Source organism: Botrytis deweyae (assembly GCF_014898535.1).
Source record: "Botrytis deweyae strain B1 chromosome Unknown BDEW_034, whole genome shotgun sequence".
NCBI classification, from domain to species: domain Eukaryota; kingdom Fungi; phylum Ascomycota; class Leotiomycetes; order Helotiales; family Sclerotiniaceae; genus Botrytis; species Botrytis deweyae.
The window spans coordinates 144,083-160,486 of NW_024066241.1; the positions used below are offsets into that span (position 1 = coordinate 144,083).

Here is a 16,404-nt window from a genome sequence, read left to right on the forward strand (position 1 = left end):
ACTGGTACATAACCCCCGAAACATATCAGATGAACGAATATACCACTTAGTCAGGGCAATTTCAGCTAGCATTGTATTTCCATTCAATACAGCGTTGTGAACACCAACTCTAACCCAGTTTTAAAACCATATAAACAGTACCGTCTCTCAAGCCTCCCTATAGCATGGCTTTCAGCAACATGCGGATGATTTAAGAAATACTTATTAATACGTCCATCAATGAATCAAATGATGAAATCAAAATGCTACTCTAGATCTACACCGGTCACCTCTATTGATTACTCAAATTTATTGGACGTGGAGTCACGATTACAGATCTTGTGAAGGTTGTCCAAACAAAGAATGGAAGAGTTGTGAGTACATGCAGGAGAAGAGCCGTATGGAGGTAACGGATTTCTAAGTCTGATGTGAACCAAGAGATTTGAGAACCAAATCTCAATATGTCCAAGAAGATCTAAATAGGAAGCCCCACGGAGTTGCGGCGAGAATTTTTCAGGTTACAGTTGACACCACTCTCAAGACATAACGAACAAAAATCAATGCAGTGTGTCATGGACAATTTTTTTATTTTGAATCGGTGCTCGGCAAGCTCTTCTTCTTGAATCGGCCTTGCATCCAGCATCTATACATCTTTAGTTCTTTGGCTCTATTAACCAGTAACCTTCTATCAACACCTAGATCAATGATATCGAAGCCACCCTGTTGCTCTGTCGTTGAATCTGTAGCCTGAGCATCTGACTCAGGAAGTTTACCGGTCCAGATGTTGACTAACTCGTCTTTTTCAAAGAAATATACCCGAGTTCCGTCACCTCTGATATAGAAGTTCTCCTCTAGGTAACGACCTTTTTTGAAACGCACTTGAGCAAGATCACCACGGCCGTAATCTCGAAATAGCACATCGCCACCTGGTTTGAGGATTTTGAAGACATTTTGAACGGCTCGATTCCATTGACTAGGAGAAAGTGCAGAGAAGATAAAGATCATGATCACAACATCAACACTACCCTCTTCCAATCCAGGGGGAAGGTCATCGCCAGCAGCGTCCCACACATCTGCTTGGATATTCTTGGTGTCATATGCCTCGTTCGCACGTATCACTTCCACTGCTTTCTTGGAGAAATCGCAAGCATGGATTTTTAATTCAGGATTTTGATTATGTTTTAATATTGGATAAGCAGTATTACCTGCGCCAGCACCAACTTCCAGAATGGTACAAGGTCCATAGGTTGGCTCTGTCACTTGAGAAAGAATGGGGAATTCTTGTTGGAGCCACTTTCGATCTTTGAAGAAATTGGCAGTATTGTTTTTGTAAAAGTTGTTCCACCATTTGGCGGGATCGGAATTGAATCTGCCTTGGAAAATCTGTTAGTTTTTGGTAGAAACAAAAGTTCAAAAAAGTTCAGATATTAAACTACAGTCAGATAGGAGCGAAAGACATTGCTATATTTGTATCATTCAGAGGCTAGTAACCTCAGATGAATTATGATTTATCGTCATAGTAGCACTGTACCGAAAATTGGCACAGTATTCTGGGAAAAGAGAAAGCGAAAAATACATACTTTTATCAAATTCCGATACAGGAGCTTCGCGCTGCTTCGCATATTGTAGTTCTGCATACTCCTTGTAAGTATCATCAGTCTCGACATGATCCCATGCATTGAATTCGAAGACGTTGTCTTTTTCACTGAGATATCGAGAACCAAATTGAAACGGATCTGATCTCTTCATGTTGTTTTCGGGATTGTGAGACCGATGGGGAAGTTCGGGACGATCATTAGCCACGGATGATTCAGGATCCTGGATAGTCAAGGCTGAGATATCCTCGACAGCAACAGTACCTTCATTGCTTGGTGGAATCTCGTCTTGAGACATATTTAGCAATGAGCAACGTTTAAAATTGTATTGTGGTTTTGTGCAAGGAAGGAACGAAGTTGTAGTAAAGATGGAAAATTTATTCTGTCAAGATAATTATCCGTGCACGCGCTAGCATTGATTGAGAAGGCGGTAACATATTTTGTCATAGGACTATGCCACTTACAGCTTTTGATTTAACGGCTTCCAAAAAAAAGTTCAGCTATTGACGAGGGAGGGGAATTTGACCAATTCAAATTGTCAATGAGAGTTTTGAATAATGGTAAGTGATTTTGTGGTCGCATAGGTATCTTGATATTGAGACTTGTTCTAATAATTGCATAGGATTCAAAATCTCGAATTGCGCAAGAAAAGCTTGCTGGGCTGGAGAAAGCATCGGCACCGTTCGAGGAACAAATTCGTGAAGCTGGAAAATTTGTTGATATTGATTTGGATAAGGTCGCTACTGTTCTGGATAATCAAAAATACGAAGAGAAAGTCTTCAAGAAGAAGTGTGCGGCAGGCTCGTTTCATGGAAGAGAGGAATGGCTTCTACGGTGGCTTTTGAAGAAATTGCAGTCTCCCAAGGATAAAACTGCCAGGTATATTGCTTATTACATTTTGGATTGAAGATCATAAGCTTATAATGCTCCCCTAGAACCACGCCGTCATCATGGCACCTGTTCCGTTTATTGTTGAATGCGATTCCGCTAGCGAATACTGCACGCATGCTCACCGAAAAAAAGTTTATCGTAACCCTACAACAGACATTACAGGAAGCACAAGAGATCAGCGACATTGACGAATCTAGCATAGAGGCACACAATGATTCACCTTCAGGGTCGGACTCAGGGGAAACATCGATTATCTCGAAGAAGCGCAAACGGACCGGGGAACTAGTCACCCATACGTATCATGGTCCTGCCAAGGGCCTTCGAGCTTTAGTTATGGCGATTCACGCTGCTATCAATAGTATCGTTCGATCTACCAAAGTCTCTTCCTCCCAAAGAACAGCAGGGAATGGCAGAAGTCCAGCCTTTACCACGGAGTATATGCGAGCGGTCGTACGAACCACGCCTGAAGCGTCCGCCATGGTTCTAGGTTCCTGGATGTCTCTTTGCCAGATGGTTTTAAGTCAAAGAGCTGGTCTGGTTATATCGTCCCAATTGATGTCCCCATTTGTCGACATCTGGGACTACCGCGTGGCAGGAACTGAAGATCTTATGCAATTTTCTCTTCACTGCTCAGAACCCTTACTAGCGTTGTTAAAAGTGACGAAGGTAGATTCAGCCACACAGGATTGGAAGGATATTTTGGAGAAATTGATTGCTCGAAATATCATCATTCCTTCAAAAGCGAGCGCCGGAGAAAAGCAAGATTCTACGTTGTTACAGAGTTTGACGAGAGTCCTAGTTCTGCAAGATGTCGCAAATGCGCCTATTCTTTTTGACATTGCGATTCGGTCTTTGCAGTCTAATGGAGACCGCCGAAGACGACCATCAGATAATGCCTGGCTTCAGACAGTATTCACAACATTAAAAGCTGCCATGCCCCCAACTAAAACAGCAGCGCATAATTCTGCCATTCGCGAAATACTTCAGCGCTCCATTCAACACGAAGTGGATCTCGGCCTCCCAGAACTCAAAAGTTTAACGGCGGAGTATGTTATACCTGAGGGAAGCACGGATTGGTACCTTCTAGAAACAGTGATGAAACTCGATGCCAATGTCTTCCTCATCGCCGATAGCGACACGAATCTATTGAACGATGTATTGGAGCGAGTTACTAACGTCTATTTCGAATCTACATGGCCCGATCAATCTCGACATATTGTATCCGAGATTGTCGTTCCTTTGATGGATGAATTTGCCAAAGCTCGTGATCTCTCTGGATTTGTGCGCCACTGGTACTCTCAGCTTGTTAATTTTGAGCAAACACGAAATGAAGATGCAATGTTCCCGGCGGATACCTTTTGTGCTTGGGAGGATGAAGCCCTACAGATCGAGCTTTCTAAGCTTTTGGAAAGTTCCTTAACTGTTCAACAAATAGTACATTTAGTTGATTGGCTAGCCATCGAGATCGTAAACCAACCTAACGCTGTTGTTACCATTCTTGAAGCTATTGCGAATTCAATTTCCAGAGAAGATGTCGTAGATATCATCGGAACACGTTTGTACCATGTCACCTTTGATAACGGGAATCTTGGCAAATTGAATGACAGATATAGCTGGCGAGCTTGGAGGGTTTTGACTCGATCCTTCAATTGGATGCAACCTCTTCATCTGGAAGAAATTGCTGAATTATGGGAGCAGCAAGCGAGCCCTTTTACCATATTTTCGGCCCATACTTTCGGTCAGAAAGGATTGGATAATTTGGAAATCTTTCGATGTGCATGCTCAGCATGGAATGCGGCCGAAGTTGGAACTAAATTGGAAAGTCTTTCATCACCAGTGGTTTTGCGTTGTCTTGAACAACTAGGTCCTTCTATTGGTGCTTTGATTGATCAAAAAGTGACAAATACTGAAAAGTGGCCTATTCGCCTCAACACATTATCACGAGGCGCCCAATGGACTGCATGGTCATTTTACAGTTGCCTCTTTCAAGAATATCCCCGTGTTCTAGAACTTGGCATAAAGTTACAAGACAATGCATTCGATTTGCTGTTAAGAAATATCCTCTGGATAGCTTCTTTGACTAAGGACGCTACAACTGAGCATGTATGGAATTATGAAGCATTCGCCTCTTTGTGGTTCGGAGTTTTGCGTCAAGATTGTGTACTCAACCATTCTAGCATCATAAGTCGATTTATCGATGTCCTACTGAGCTGTCAAACTCAAGAAGAAAATCCTCTCACTGCTACTCTTACATGTAATTATGCTGTCATCGAATCTCTAACAAGACTTCCATTGGAAGTGATGAGCAAGAAGTACAGAGAACGGATTATGCAGAGTTGGTCAACAGATATCTTGGCACAGTCCCCTGAGTGTTATCCCGCTGTGCTAGCATTGAAACTGAAGATCATGCATCGCCCTACATTTCACACAGTTAGTAGAATCAGCAAAATTTTAGACGTTGCTAATTCAATACAAGGGCATGAAATACAAGGATTTCGAAGAGATTGAGAAATTAATCAAGAAAGTCGGGTTCGAGGAGATGCCTAAGCGATTGGAAACTCTTATTACACTGAGAGAGCTTGTTAAGTTGACTTTGTCGTACGTATCATCCATGCTGATATCATACCGGCTATTTCTTTACTGATCTTTATTAGACATGTGACTAGTAACTTGGATCAGTCTCAAAATCGCAATTACATCTTAGATGCCATAAGTTGTTTCCAAGATAAACTCTCGAAATTTACTGGCGACGAGAAGAAGACCAAGGGCGAGAAGACTTTGCCTTTCATTTCCACATCACACTCATTACTTACTGTTCTTACAACTAAATCGAAGCAACTTAATGATCTAGCTATTGTCAGCAACCAAGATTTGACTAACCATTGCACATCCTTCAGAGAATTTCTCCTCGTTCAACTGCAAAGGCGACTGAAAAAGAAACCTAAGATAGATGAGGTTGGGAATCATAAAGATGGCTCATTGTCAGTTGTTGTTATTCTTCAGGCTCTGGAATCTCTGGGCGTGGAATCATCAGAGATTGAACCTCTCGCAACAGAAGGTCAACTATATATTGCCAAGCTGAATGAAGGAAAACCAGAAGTGGATGATGTACGCCAACTGTTGCCGGAATTCTTTGCTACTCATGCGTCGAGCAACGAAGATGGAATCCTGCATATGTCTTTAGAGGCTTTTATTAATACATCTGCCGGTAGGGCTGGCATAAAGAAAAAGATGGAGACAATTATCTCAGAAATGGACAACGCGGAAAAATTACAGCTGGTTCAGCGTTTAGTGGGCGAAGAACTGATTGGTTTGACTCAACTGGACAAGTTGGTAGCTGTCAAATATGTTATTTGCGCCTGCGATAGTATGTCTACTGTGCTTTCACTTCCTGCAGATTATAGCTGACACTTCATAGATATCGGACACGAGCCTGTTGATGCAAATAATTCCCAAGGATCAATGGATCTTTGTCTAGCATACGAGCTGTTTTGCTCGCAGATTATCAAGACCAATTCATATCGAGTATTTGCTTTGCTAGGGGAAATTATGGAGATGATGTTGAAAACAAAAGTAAGAATCTTCATTCCACCACCTTCCCCAGATGTAGCTAATAAATCTGTAGCGTCGTGCTCTCTCCCAATGGTCTATTGATCGTACTCTTGCAATAGTTGCGATAATATGCTCTAGCAAAGGACCTTCTCTTCCCACTTCACAAGCGAGCAATATCTTCATTCGTCTGTGTACGTTAATGAAGGTCGTTCTTACTAACCACCGCTTCCGTCTTGAGGGCCATCTTCATTCTGTCATCCAAGTTCTACAACCTCTTCTCCGCTGCCTCTTTACAGCTCACTCGCACACCTCTAAGAGACTTCTTCAGGCATTTACCCCGCCTCCCTGGCTCCCACATTTTCAACCAGGTATCACTTCATCTTCCTCGAATACTCTCTCCCCAATAGCTGCCGAATCTTTTACTCGTCTTCTCACCCTGATCTGCGACCCTACACCTAATTCCATTTCTCATTCATCCGTGAATAATCTCACATCTGCTGTCGCCAAAGCCAAAAAGATCGCCGGCCAGCATATGCACATCATACTTCAGACATACATAAAATTCAACCTCGAAATGACAATGAAGTCAGAGGTTAGAACTGTTATGACACCTGGGCTGTATGCAATATTTGGATGTACAGATATGGAAGGTCGCAAGGCTGTGGTTGATGGGCTGGATTCCAGTGCTAGAGCAGTTTGGGGAACTTTGTATAGAGATTGGGCTCGATTCGGAAAATGGAAGGGTGCTTAAATCGAACACGGTTAAGGTTTATACAAAAAATAAGTGGGAGTTGGTTGATATTGTGATATTCCACATATGCCAAAGTGATAGACGGCTAGATAGATACCATTTTTTGGAAAAGTGTAATACGATTGTTCAAAACTATTTCCACTTAATTCTTCACATCTTAAATTTAGCTACGTCATATACTACTCTTGCTTCTACACAACTCTCAATGGTATAGATATGTGGTATCATTGTAAATATAAACATCGATAAATGCACTACTAGGTATGCAACGCTATCTTTGGTGAAGGAAGCTTATTAGTTTCATGCGAAGCTCGGGATGTCATGAATGGCATATAAACAATCTTTGTTTATCAATCGAAAGATCATAACCTCGTACTCTAATGAGCCAAACTTTCTGTCCGTCGCTCATTCGTACATACAAATCACTTCACCCCGACTTCACCGCCCCCGTCCAAAAATTATTCGCTTCCCAACTACGCACTTCTCGTCCATCCACCAATTCACCATTGATTCACTGCCGTACCCAATCTCTCAAACAAATAACCGCACAAGCCCTGACCCGCATCAAAACAAGCAAACATACTCTCTCTTCTCTGGCTCTCTTGGCAAGTCCCCGTTCTGAGTTTCTGCTGACAATTATATAGAAAAAAAAAGATTATTCGGGCAAGATGCGGTGACCACGTGCTGTCATCAATGTGATATCTATGAATCGTGAGACGTAACTCGATTGCTTTCCTTCCCTACCCAATTTCTTTACTCATATCAATGCCCACTCCTTCCTTCACATTACATCATTGGTTCAATACATTTATTTAAAAAGAGGAGGCAGTCCTGAGCCATTGGGGTTAGACAAAGTAAGTAGAAATTTCATTACAGAGAAGAGAAAGTGTGTTTGCTACACTTGATACAATTTTTTGCTAAACTTTTGAGTCGGAGGTGTAGATGATAATAGTAGGGAAGTGATGAAAGAATCGTCGCATGAAACTTTTGGTGAATTTTAATACAATGTTCAATGACTGACTTATGATCGACTTCGATGAGACTTCAACATCATGCACGGTACGAAGCGCAAAACGTCCCCGGCAAAACATCAAGATGCAATTTGAGCAAGCAGGCACGTCGATGGTTATCATAATTTGGTATATTTGTCGTGTTCATATTTTGGAGCTCATTTCTTCGTAATGATAGTCAACCGGTTTCCAGGAAGGCCGCGCACAAAGAAAATGTTTATCTATGTTCCAATTTCGATTTGCACAAAATCGAGCATGAACCTGGTGGGTATGTCGCAAACGATACCTCATCTGAAAGCCGTCGCGGTACAGCGACAGCGACTGAATATTCGAGACTAGTAGCCACCATCACCAGATCATGAGAGCGACTTTATTTGGTCGCAAGAGTCCTCCATCCTCATTTTTACTCTGCATAGTTCTTCAAGTGACTATGTGATTGTGTGCTTCGTCCCCGCGCATAGGTATTACCATCTCGCCTTAGATACCTTTGACTTTCACATCTTCGCCCTTGATAGCGCCTCCGCTAATTTTCTCCAATTCCTCCTCGAGTTCCTTTATTTCCCTACGTTTGCCTGCTTTCAATTCATCTTTCTCCAATTTCACCCAGCCCCAATAGGTCAATTGATATATGAAAGTTGCCATCAGGAGAGTTTTTGCGATAGGGCGAGTGAAAGTTTTGTAGAAGGTGCGCTTGGTAGGTATTAGCTCTAACGTAGAATCAAATTGGCAAAAGTATGTGAACTGAAAATATGCATCTACTGAGAATAATCGGACGGCTTACAGTAGGTGAAGGAGTTTCTGAGGATGCAAATCGTCGTTGCGATATGGATGCGCCATTCCTTGCCAGGTATTTTGAGCTCCTCAAGAGACTCATCGAAGTGCGGTTCATTTTGCCCAGTATTTTTCCTTCTTTTCCGCTTCACTTGTTTTAGTTTCAATTGTTGTTCATCCCATTCCGTCACATGGCATCAAATTCGATCATTGAAGTGAGGTTCAAAAATGCCATATTGAATGGTCGGGTAATTATCGGCTGTCTTTGCGTCCCACTTATTTGAGCTACAAGCAATCACATCGTGCATGTCGCGAGGCTGCGACTTTTATTATAATGTTATTCAATAGTCGACGAAAGCATACGAAAGTCGCCCGTCTCACTTGATTCAAACCGCTTTTATTTATCAAGAGATCTCAAATACATTGAAATAGCATGGCTTCTAAAAAGTACGCGCTTCTTCCTATGGAGGAAGAGGAAATAGGTCCAGCAAAAGTGGTAGCAAAGAGGAAGGAGAAAAAGTCACACCGCGAAAGCTCCTCGCGGCGCGACAGACACCGAGAAAAGTCACCTCGTCGAGAGAGGTCCCCGCGTAGAGATACAGAGCAGCGCTCAAAAACCATCCGAAATAAGGCGAATGATGATTATGAGGGACGATGGGGCGACGAAGAATATATTTCCGAGGACGAACCAGAATTTCAGGAGCCTGCCTCGAAACGGGTTAAAACAGTACATTCAGACGACGATATCTCGGATTCAGAAAAAGAACGAAGGAGAGATCAAGCAGAGAAAGATGCTTTCGCGCAGAGACTTTTGTCGAAGAATTCCGACAAATCGAAGACAATACTCGAGGATAGATCCGACCCTATCATGGCACAGAGAAGAGCATTGGCCGACGATGCTGCTGCAAGACGTGCTGCAATGCCAGATCTCAGGGAAAGGTCGAGGCAAGAATATTTGAAGAAGCGTGAAGCGGAGCGTCTTGCTTTGCTGAGGAGACAGGTTGAGGACGAAACGAGGGAGCTTAATGACCCTTATTCCAATTTATCAAAGAAGGAGAAAGCAGAGTTTGCCAAGAATAGAGAGCTTCTTCGACTTGCCGACGAAAGATCAAGAATTGATGATCACCGAGATGGCTACGCTATGCCAGACGATTATATCACAGAGAAAGGAAAGCTCGATCAAAAGAAGAAACAAGATGCACTATACAAACGCTACGTCGAAAGAGATGAATATGGTCAGGAGAAATTTGTTTCCGAGCATGAAGAATGGGATAGGCAACAAGAAAAACTCGCCAGAAACCAGATTCAAAGCACCGAACGAGTCGACCAGGGCGAATATGATTACATTTTGGACGAGGAGCAAGGGATCAAGTGGATCATGGATTCGAAATTACCGGGACAAGGCATGGATAAAGAAGCAAGATTTTTAGGTGAACAATTGAAGGCTGCCGAGCAGAAAGCGAAGACAATTGAGGAGACGAGGAAAAATCTTCCAATCTATGCTTATAAGGACGAATTTTTGGCTGCTCTTGATCAGTTCCAAACCATTATCCTTGTTGGTGAGACAGGATCTGGTAAAACTACTCAGTTACCACAGTATCTCCATGAAGCAGGGTATACTAAAGATGGTATGAAAATTGGAGTTACCCAACCTAGGAGAGTGGCAGCTATGTCCGTTGCTCAACGTGTGTCAGAGGAAATGGGATGCAAGATCGGAAATGAAGTCGGTTACGCTATCCGTTTTGAAGATTGTACAAGTGATAAAACTCTCATCAAATATATGACGGATGGTCATCTTTTGAAAGAGGTCATGATTACACCTTCTCTAGACGAGTATCAGGTGATTATGATTGATGAAGCTCACGAACGGACTGTGCATACCGACATACTTCTAGCTTTGCTCAAGGATCTTGCCAAAGAGAGGCCAACAATTAAACTTCTGATTGCTTCCGCGACAATTAATGCACAGGCTTTCTCAGACTTCTTCGATGGCGCTCCTATCTTCAATGTCAAAGGACGTAGTTATCCAGTCGAAATTTATAATACCCCACAGCCAGAAGCTAATTATCTTGCTGCTGCCATTACTACACTTTTTCAGATACATACCTCTCAACCAAGTGGTGATGTGCTGATATTTTTAACAGGTCAAGATGAGATTGAGGCAGCGGAAGAACGAATAAGTGATATCTCAAAGAAATTGGGTTCGAGAGTGCCTGAGCTCGTTATTTGTCCTATTTACGCAAATCTTCCAACCGATCTCCAAACCAAAATTTTCGAACCAACACCTAAAGGAGCACGAAAAGTTGTTTTGGCAACCAATATTGCAGAGACGAGTTTGACCATTGACGGCATTGTTTATGTTATCGATCCAGGGTTTGTAAAGGAGAATATCTATAACCCAGCGACTGGAATGTCGAAGTTGGTTACAGTAGCATGTTCACGAGCGTCTGCAAATCAAAGAAGTGGTCGTGCTGGTCGTGTAGGACCCGGAAAGTGCTTTCGCTTGTACACAAAATGGGCGTTTATGAATGAAATGGAAGAAAGTACTACTCCTGAAATTCAGCGAACAAACCTGAATGGTACAGTTCTACTGCTTAAGTCACTTGGAATTAACGATCTCTTGACCTTTGACTTTATGGACCCTCCACCAACAGAAACCCTAATTGGTGCCCTCAATCAACTGTACGCGTTGTCTGCATTAAACAACCGTGGAGAACTAACCAAAATTGGGAGACAAATGGCCGAATTCCCAACAGATCCTCAAGTTGCGAAGTCCATCATTGCTTCAGACCAACTGGCATGCTCTGACGAAGTATTGAGCATCATGGCAATGTTAGGTGAAAGTTCGGCACTATTTTTCCGTCCCAAAGGAGAACAGAGAGTGCACGCAGATAGTGCTAGAGCGCGTTTCACGATCAAAGAAGGAGGGGACCACCTCACCTATTTGAACATTTGGAATCAATGGGTGGACAATGATTTCAGTACTATCTGGGCAAAAGAGAACTTTCTTCAGCAACGTTCCCTCACTCGAGCTAGAGATGTTCGAGATCAACTTGCAAAGCTTTGTGAACGCGTGGAAGTTACGATCGCTAGTTGCGGAGCGTCAAATCTGGAGCCTATTCAGAAAGCGATTACGGCCGGATTTTTCGCTAATGCAGCACGATTACAACGGGATGGAGATAGTTATCGGACGGTCAAGAGAAATACTACAGTGTACATACATCCTTCGTCAGTATTGATGGCAAATGATCCTCCTATCAAGTTAGTTGTTTATCATGAACTTGTACAAACTACAAAGGAGTACATGCGCAGTTGCATTCCCATCAAAGCAAATTGGTTGTATGAGCTTGCACCACATTATCATAAGAAGAAAGAGATAGAGGAGATGGGAGACAAGAAGTTGGCGAATCGGAGTAGGACATGATACCATAGCACATAGCACATTGGGTTTAGCCTGACCATCAATCATCTTTCATAGAATTTGATATCACCCAAAGTTTGGGATTATGAGTTGTTACTCTTCAATCTTGATTTTTGTCTTCATATAGATACCCATAAGTTGAGAGGGTCATAACCTCGTTTTATACCACTATTACTTGCAAAATTGTCAAATCGCAGGATATCCTGATCGGTCCAATAATGCAATTTATTCCCTCCAGCCGGATTACTTTTGCTTTGCGAAAGCTACCTTGCATGGATAATGATCTGCCGGATGGCCGCCTCCCCGAAGCATCATGTATGCTCTTTGACCATTTACATTCAAACCCTTTGGGTTGCCCTTCATGTCATCATACTCCTCGTAAGCATCCTTGAAATCAAAATCTCGAATGGTCAATGCAAGCATGAGTTTTATTTCCGTCATGGCTACTTCCTGGCCAATACAATTCCGAGGACCGCGCTCAAATGGTCGCCATCCATTTTTGGGCGGATAGAGCTCGTCGCCTTCGGCTACGATCCATCGTTCTGGAAGAAACTCTTCGGCTCGCGGCCAGTGGGCAGGATTATGATGTGTGGCATAATGATCGCCCCAGACTATTGTTCTCTCGGTGGGGAAACGAAGGCCATTGTCCCCTATCAAAGAGAAATAAGATTGTCCATCGCGAAGCGCGGCGACAGTGGGGTAGATGCGGAGACTCTCTTTGATAACCGCAATGGTATAAGTAAGCTGGTTCAAGAGTTGTGGCTTGGAAGTAATAACAGACTCAGCATCCGCAATGTTGGCCCCTAGTACTTCGGTGTGCTCTGCCCGGACTTTTTCCAATGCATTTGGATGTTGGGAGAGCAGATGATATGTAAAGATTGCACCAGCAGAGGTGGTGTCATGGCCAGCAAAGATGAATAATTTTATTTGCGCCATGGCGAAATTCTGAAAACTTTTATCGATACCTGTTGCTGAAGGATTCTCCGCGAGATACGCTTTTAACGCTAAATCCACAATCGATTTGTCTTTTTTCTGTATCTCAGTGCCTTTGATGTTTCGATAGCGTTTGTCGAGTTCTCGAGACAAGTAACGGTTCATTCGGTAGCTATTGTATGCGTGCACAAAAGGGCGAAAGATATTGATGTATTCCAAAAGATTAATGTTCATGCCTGTCGTGCACCATAACAGTTGCCTTCGCAATGCTGCTGTCATGTCGTTGTAGCTAGTTTGGCTGCAGAATCTGTGGTCCCTGGTAAAGAGTATTTGCATCAGTCAATGTTCGGAAAGTGGCGTTCTTGGTAGTCTGGATTGTATTCCGATAACCAGAAGCTTTCGATTTCTGAATTCAACTAGGACATTCAATACGTCTAAGTTTATGAATCCGTTTGGGCGTTATACTGCTTCCAGAGATTGAGAGCATACATCAGGTATGCTAGTTGGCGATATAGGATAGCCCTGCCAGAATAAAAAGAGGCTTCACTCACATTGCAACTCTACCAATAATATCGATTGTAAGGTTCAAACTGGCATCTTCGAGAAATATCATTTTACCACTTTTCGCATGTTTCTTTAGCAGATCTTTGAATATCTTGATCTCTTCAATCATTCCTGGAACCAGACTTGACACATGACCAGCACTAAATCCAGGATTGAATATAGCTCTCCAGTATTTCCAAGTATCGCCTTCCAAAGTAACCAAATCAGATTCGCCGGTCAAGGGCTTTAGGAATGCACGAATGCCTTTGTCTTTTGGGATTTGATTTGCTTGAGTCAGTTGGTACAACATATCCGGCTTAAGCACGACGAGAATTGGGGCAGCGAGAGGCCAATTATCGAGGTAGAAGGCGCTGTCGAGATGGGGATATCTTTGGCGAATTTGGTCTCCAACGTAGACGCCGTGGGCGTATGGAGGGAGACTGCCAATGATACTTGCGCTGAGAGGTATGTGTCCGAGTAACCAATGATGGGGTGGCATAGGCTTGAGATCGGTTAGTTGATGTTTTAGCTTTCAATGGAAAGCTGATTGGTGGTTGATCACCAAATGGGTTTTGAGAACGTACAAGACCTTGCTTCTGGAGTCCTCGAATGAAACTCCGCACTCGATATAGTTTTATTACAAATGTAGTAACAAGTATAGCCAATATGGCACCAGCCACTCTGAGTAGCTGGGTTATTAATGGTTCGTCCATGCTGTTAGACTTTGTATATACTTTATTACAAATTTGAGTCGGAAAGTAACATGTGCAATCAACTTGCTATGTCTTTTAGGGGCTACTAGAGCTATAGTCTGTAATTTCATGATGAAGTGCCAACAACAAACGGTTGGTATAGCCGATATTTGGTCTGATCAGTTGGTAAATGTCCATCGGCGGTAAATGTGCTGTTTTTGACATACCAACAGTTGGATTTATACACGGTTGGGTGGAGTGAAGTGGATTAATGTATTATGCGGCACAGTTCCTATTCGCGTTTATAGTTATCCAATCGCCCTAAGGTTAAAACATAAATCAGGTACTGAGAAATGTAGCTTTTCATAGGGATTTGAAGGCTCTATGAAAGTAGTCTTTAAGGATTTTAGTAGAAGTGTTTTTTACTATTAATATCGTATAATTTCGCTTCTCTATTTATTTATAAAGGGAACGAAATATATTCACAACTAAAGTTAAATATAGAATAAATAATATTAAAGATTTATTTATATAATAAGAGGGGATTATTTATTATAAAATTTATTAATATAATATTAATATATATATTTGAATTGAAGATTTATATTTAGAGAAAAAGTGTTGGTTTGAGAGAGATACGGAAAACGTGGTTCCCATTATATGTAGGCCCCTAAATATCTATTTGTATTCAATCTGAGAAGCTAGCTAAATGAGGGAAATAGTAGGTTTTATATAGGCACTATTGAAAGAGTTAGTCTTTTTTGCTTTCGCTTAATAATCTTAATATAGTTGTTTTTATATTAAAATGAATCCTTTAAAATGAATTTCTTTAAATAAATTCCTTTATTTATATATTTGGAATTCTCTTTTATAATTTCAAATATAATAGTAGAAAAAAAAAAATTCGTGAAATTATAAATATCCTTTATTTGTTAGTTAAAGTCCCTAACCTTTTATTAGTAAAACCAATTCTTTTTCTTAATTCTATTCTATCTACTTTATTACCTTAATATCAATCTTATTTATATTAATTAGATTAGTAAAAGCTTGATATAGCTTTCCTTTTATTATTATATTGATTGGATTAGTTGAATTATTAATCCAGATTATTTCAATAATCTTTTTTTATTTATAGAATTGATATAATGTTATAATATTAATTATTAGTCTTTTTTCATTAATTATTTCTAGTTTTATAAATAGATTATATAATAACTTGAAATTAATATACAAAATTAATAAAATCTTTTTACCAAAATAATATTAATTATAAAAATGATTATTATACTCAATATTGAATTTCTAAATTAACTATATCATTCGATATATTAAAATATTATATTATAATTTTTTTATATTGTAATAAATAACTAATACATAATATTAATATTATTATATTTATCATCATTACAATTATATTAATCTACTCTAAATAAATAATTCTTATTAGTTATAAAAAAGATATCAGCAAAATAATAATCTTAAATAAATCTAGATTAAATAATATATATTTAAGCCCTCTAATAAACATTTTCTTTTACTATTTGATATACTTATTTAATACTTATAATATTTATCTTACTGAATTAGATTATTTATATTATTATAAATAAATCAAAAGATACTTTAGATAATATATAAATTATAATGTATACTTTATAGGCTTATATATAATATATTGTTTATATATAGAAATATATTTCCCGAACCTTACTATACATATTATATATATTCATAAATTCAGTAAATATAAGCTATAATTATTATATTGCTTTTTTTGGTTGAAATGAATATTATTACCCTTAAATTTAAAAATAATATTATTAATTTTAATGGATAATTCTAAATAAGTTCTTTATAATTCTTAACTATAAAACTAGTTTGCTTGAATTGTTTATTCTCAGTTTATATAAATGTATATCCCTAATAATAAGTATATCATCTATTTGAAATCCTATAATATAATCTAGTTTCTTTATTATTAATATATAATAGATAAGGATTATATATAAATTACTATATCTTAAGCTTTTATAATAATAAATACAATATATTTGGGAATTAATAGTTTTCTATTTTAAAAATATTATATAATGATTTAATAATTAGTAAATTATATTAATTAATAAATCCATTCTTTCAGAATATAGATATAAAAAGTACAATACAAGGTCAAAGTAGATTGAATATATATCTAAGTAATATTTTGAATATACACTCTTATACCTATCTTTCGAGTACTCACAGCTAATAAAACTAAAATATA

General features: G+C 39.8%; 5 protein-coding genes across 5 annotated transcripts; 2 read left to right on the forward strand and 3 right to left on the reverse strand.

Annotated features, from left to right (window-relative positions):
- Positions 1-564: 564 nt before the first annotated feature.
- On the reverse strand, positions 565-1,872 carry EAE98_010179 (uncharacterized protein; the record flags this gene model as incomplete). Its single annotated transcript, XM_038957800.1, has 2 exons — positions 565-1,352; positions 1,560-1,872. The coding sequence occupies 2 exons, from the start codon at positions 1,870-1,872 to the stop codon at positions 565-567; spliced, it is 1,101 nt and encodes a 366-aa protein (XP_038805812.1).
- Positions 1,873-2,131: 259 nt separating this feature from the next.
- EAE98_010180 (uncharacterized protein) lies at positions 2,132-6,768 on the forward strand (the record flags this gene model as incomplete). Its single annotated transcript, XM_038957801.1, has 7 exons — positions 2,132-2,134; positions 2,197-2,453; positions 2,510-4,895; positions 4,942-5,063; positions 5,120-5,832; positions 5,884-6,038; positions 6,091-6,768. 7 exons carry the CDS (start codon positions 2,132-2,134, stop codon positions 6,766-6,768), a joined length of 4,314 nt encoding a protein of 1,437 aa, XP_038805813.1.
- A 1,487-nt stretch (positions 6,769-8,255) lies between these two features.
- On the reverse strand, positions 8,256-8,667 carry EAE98_010181 (uncharacterized protein; the record flags this gene model as incomplete). The annotated part of the gene is made up of 2 exons (XM_038957802.1): positions 8,256-8,468; positions 8,560-8,667. The coding sequence occupies 2 exons, from the start codon at positions 8,665-8,667 to the stop codon at positions 8,256-8,258; spliced, it is 321 nt and encodes a 106-aa protein (XP_038805814.1).
- A 315-nt stretch (positions 8,668-8,982) lies between these two features.
- EAE98_010182 (uncharacterized protein) lies at positions 8,983-11,973 on the forward strand (the record flags this gene model as incomplete). Its single annotated transcript, XM_038957803.1, has 1 exon — positions 8,983-11,973. One exon carries the CDS (start codon positions 8,983-8,985, stop codon positions 11,971-11,973), a length of 2,991 nt encoding a protein of 996 aa, XP_038805815.1.
- A 240-nt stretch (positions 11,974-12,213) lies between these two features.
- On the reverse strand, positions 12,214-14,159 carry EAE98_010183 (uncharacterized protein; the record flags this gene model as incomplete). The annotated part of the gene is made up of 3 exons (XM_038957804.1): positions 12,214-13,219; positions 13,455-13,948; positions 14,031-14,159. The coding sequence occupies 3 exons, from the start codon at positions 14,157-14,159 to the stop codon at positions 12,214-12,216; spliced, it is 1,629 nt and encodes a 542-aa protein (XP_038805816.1).
- Positions 14,160-16,404: the final 2,245 nt, after the last annotated feature.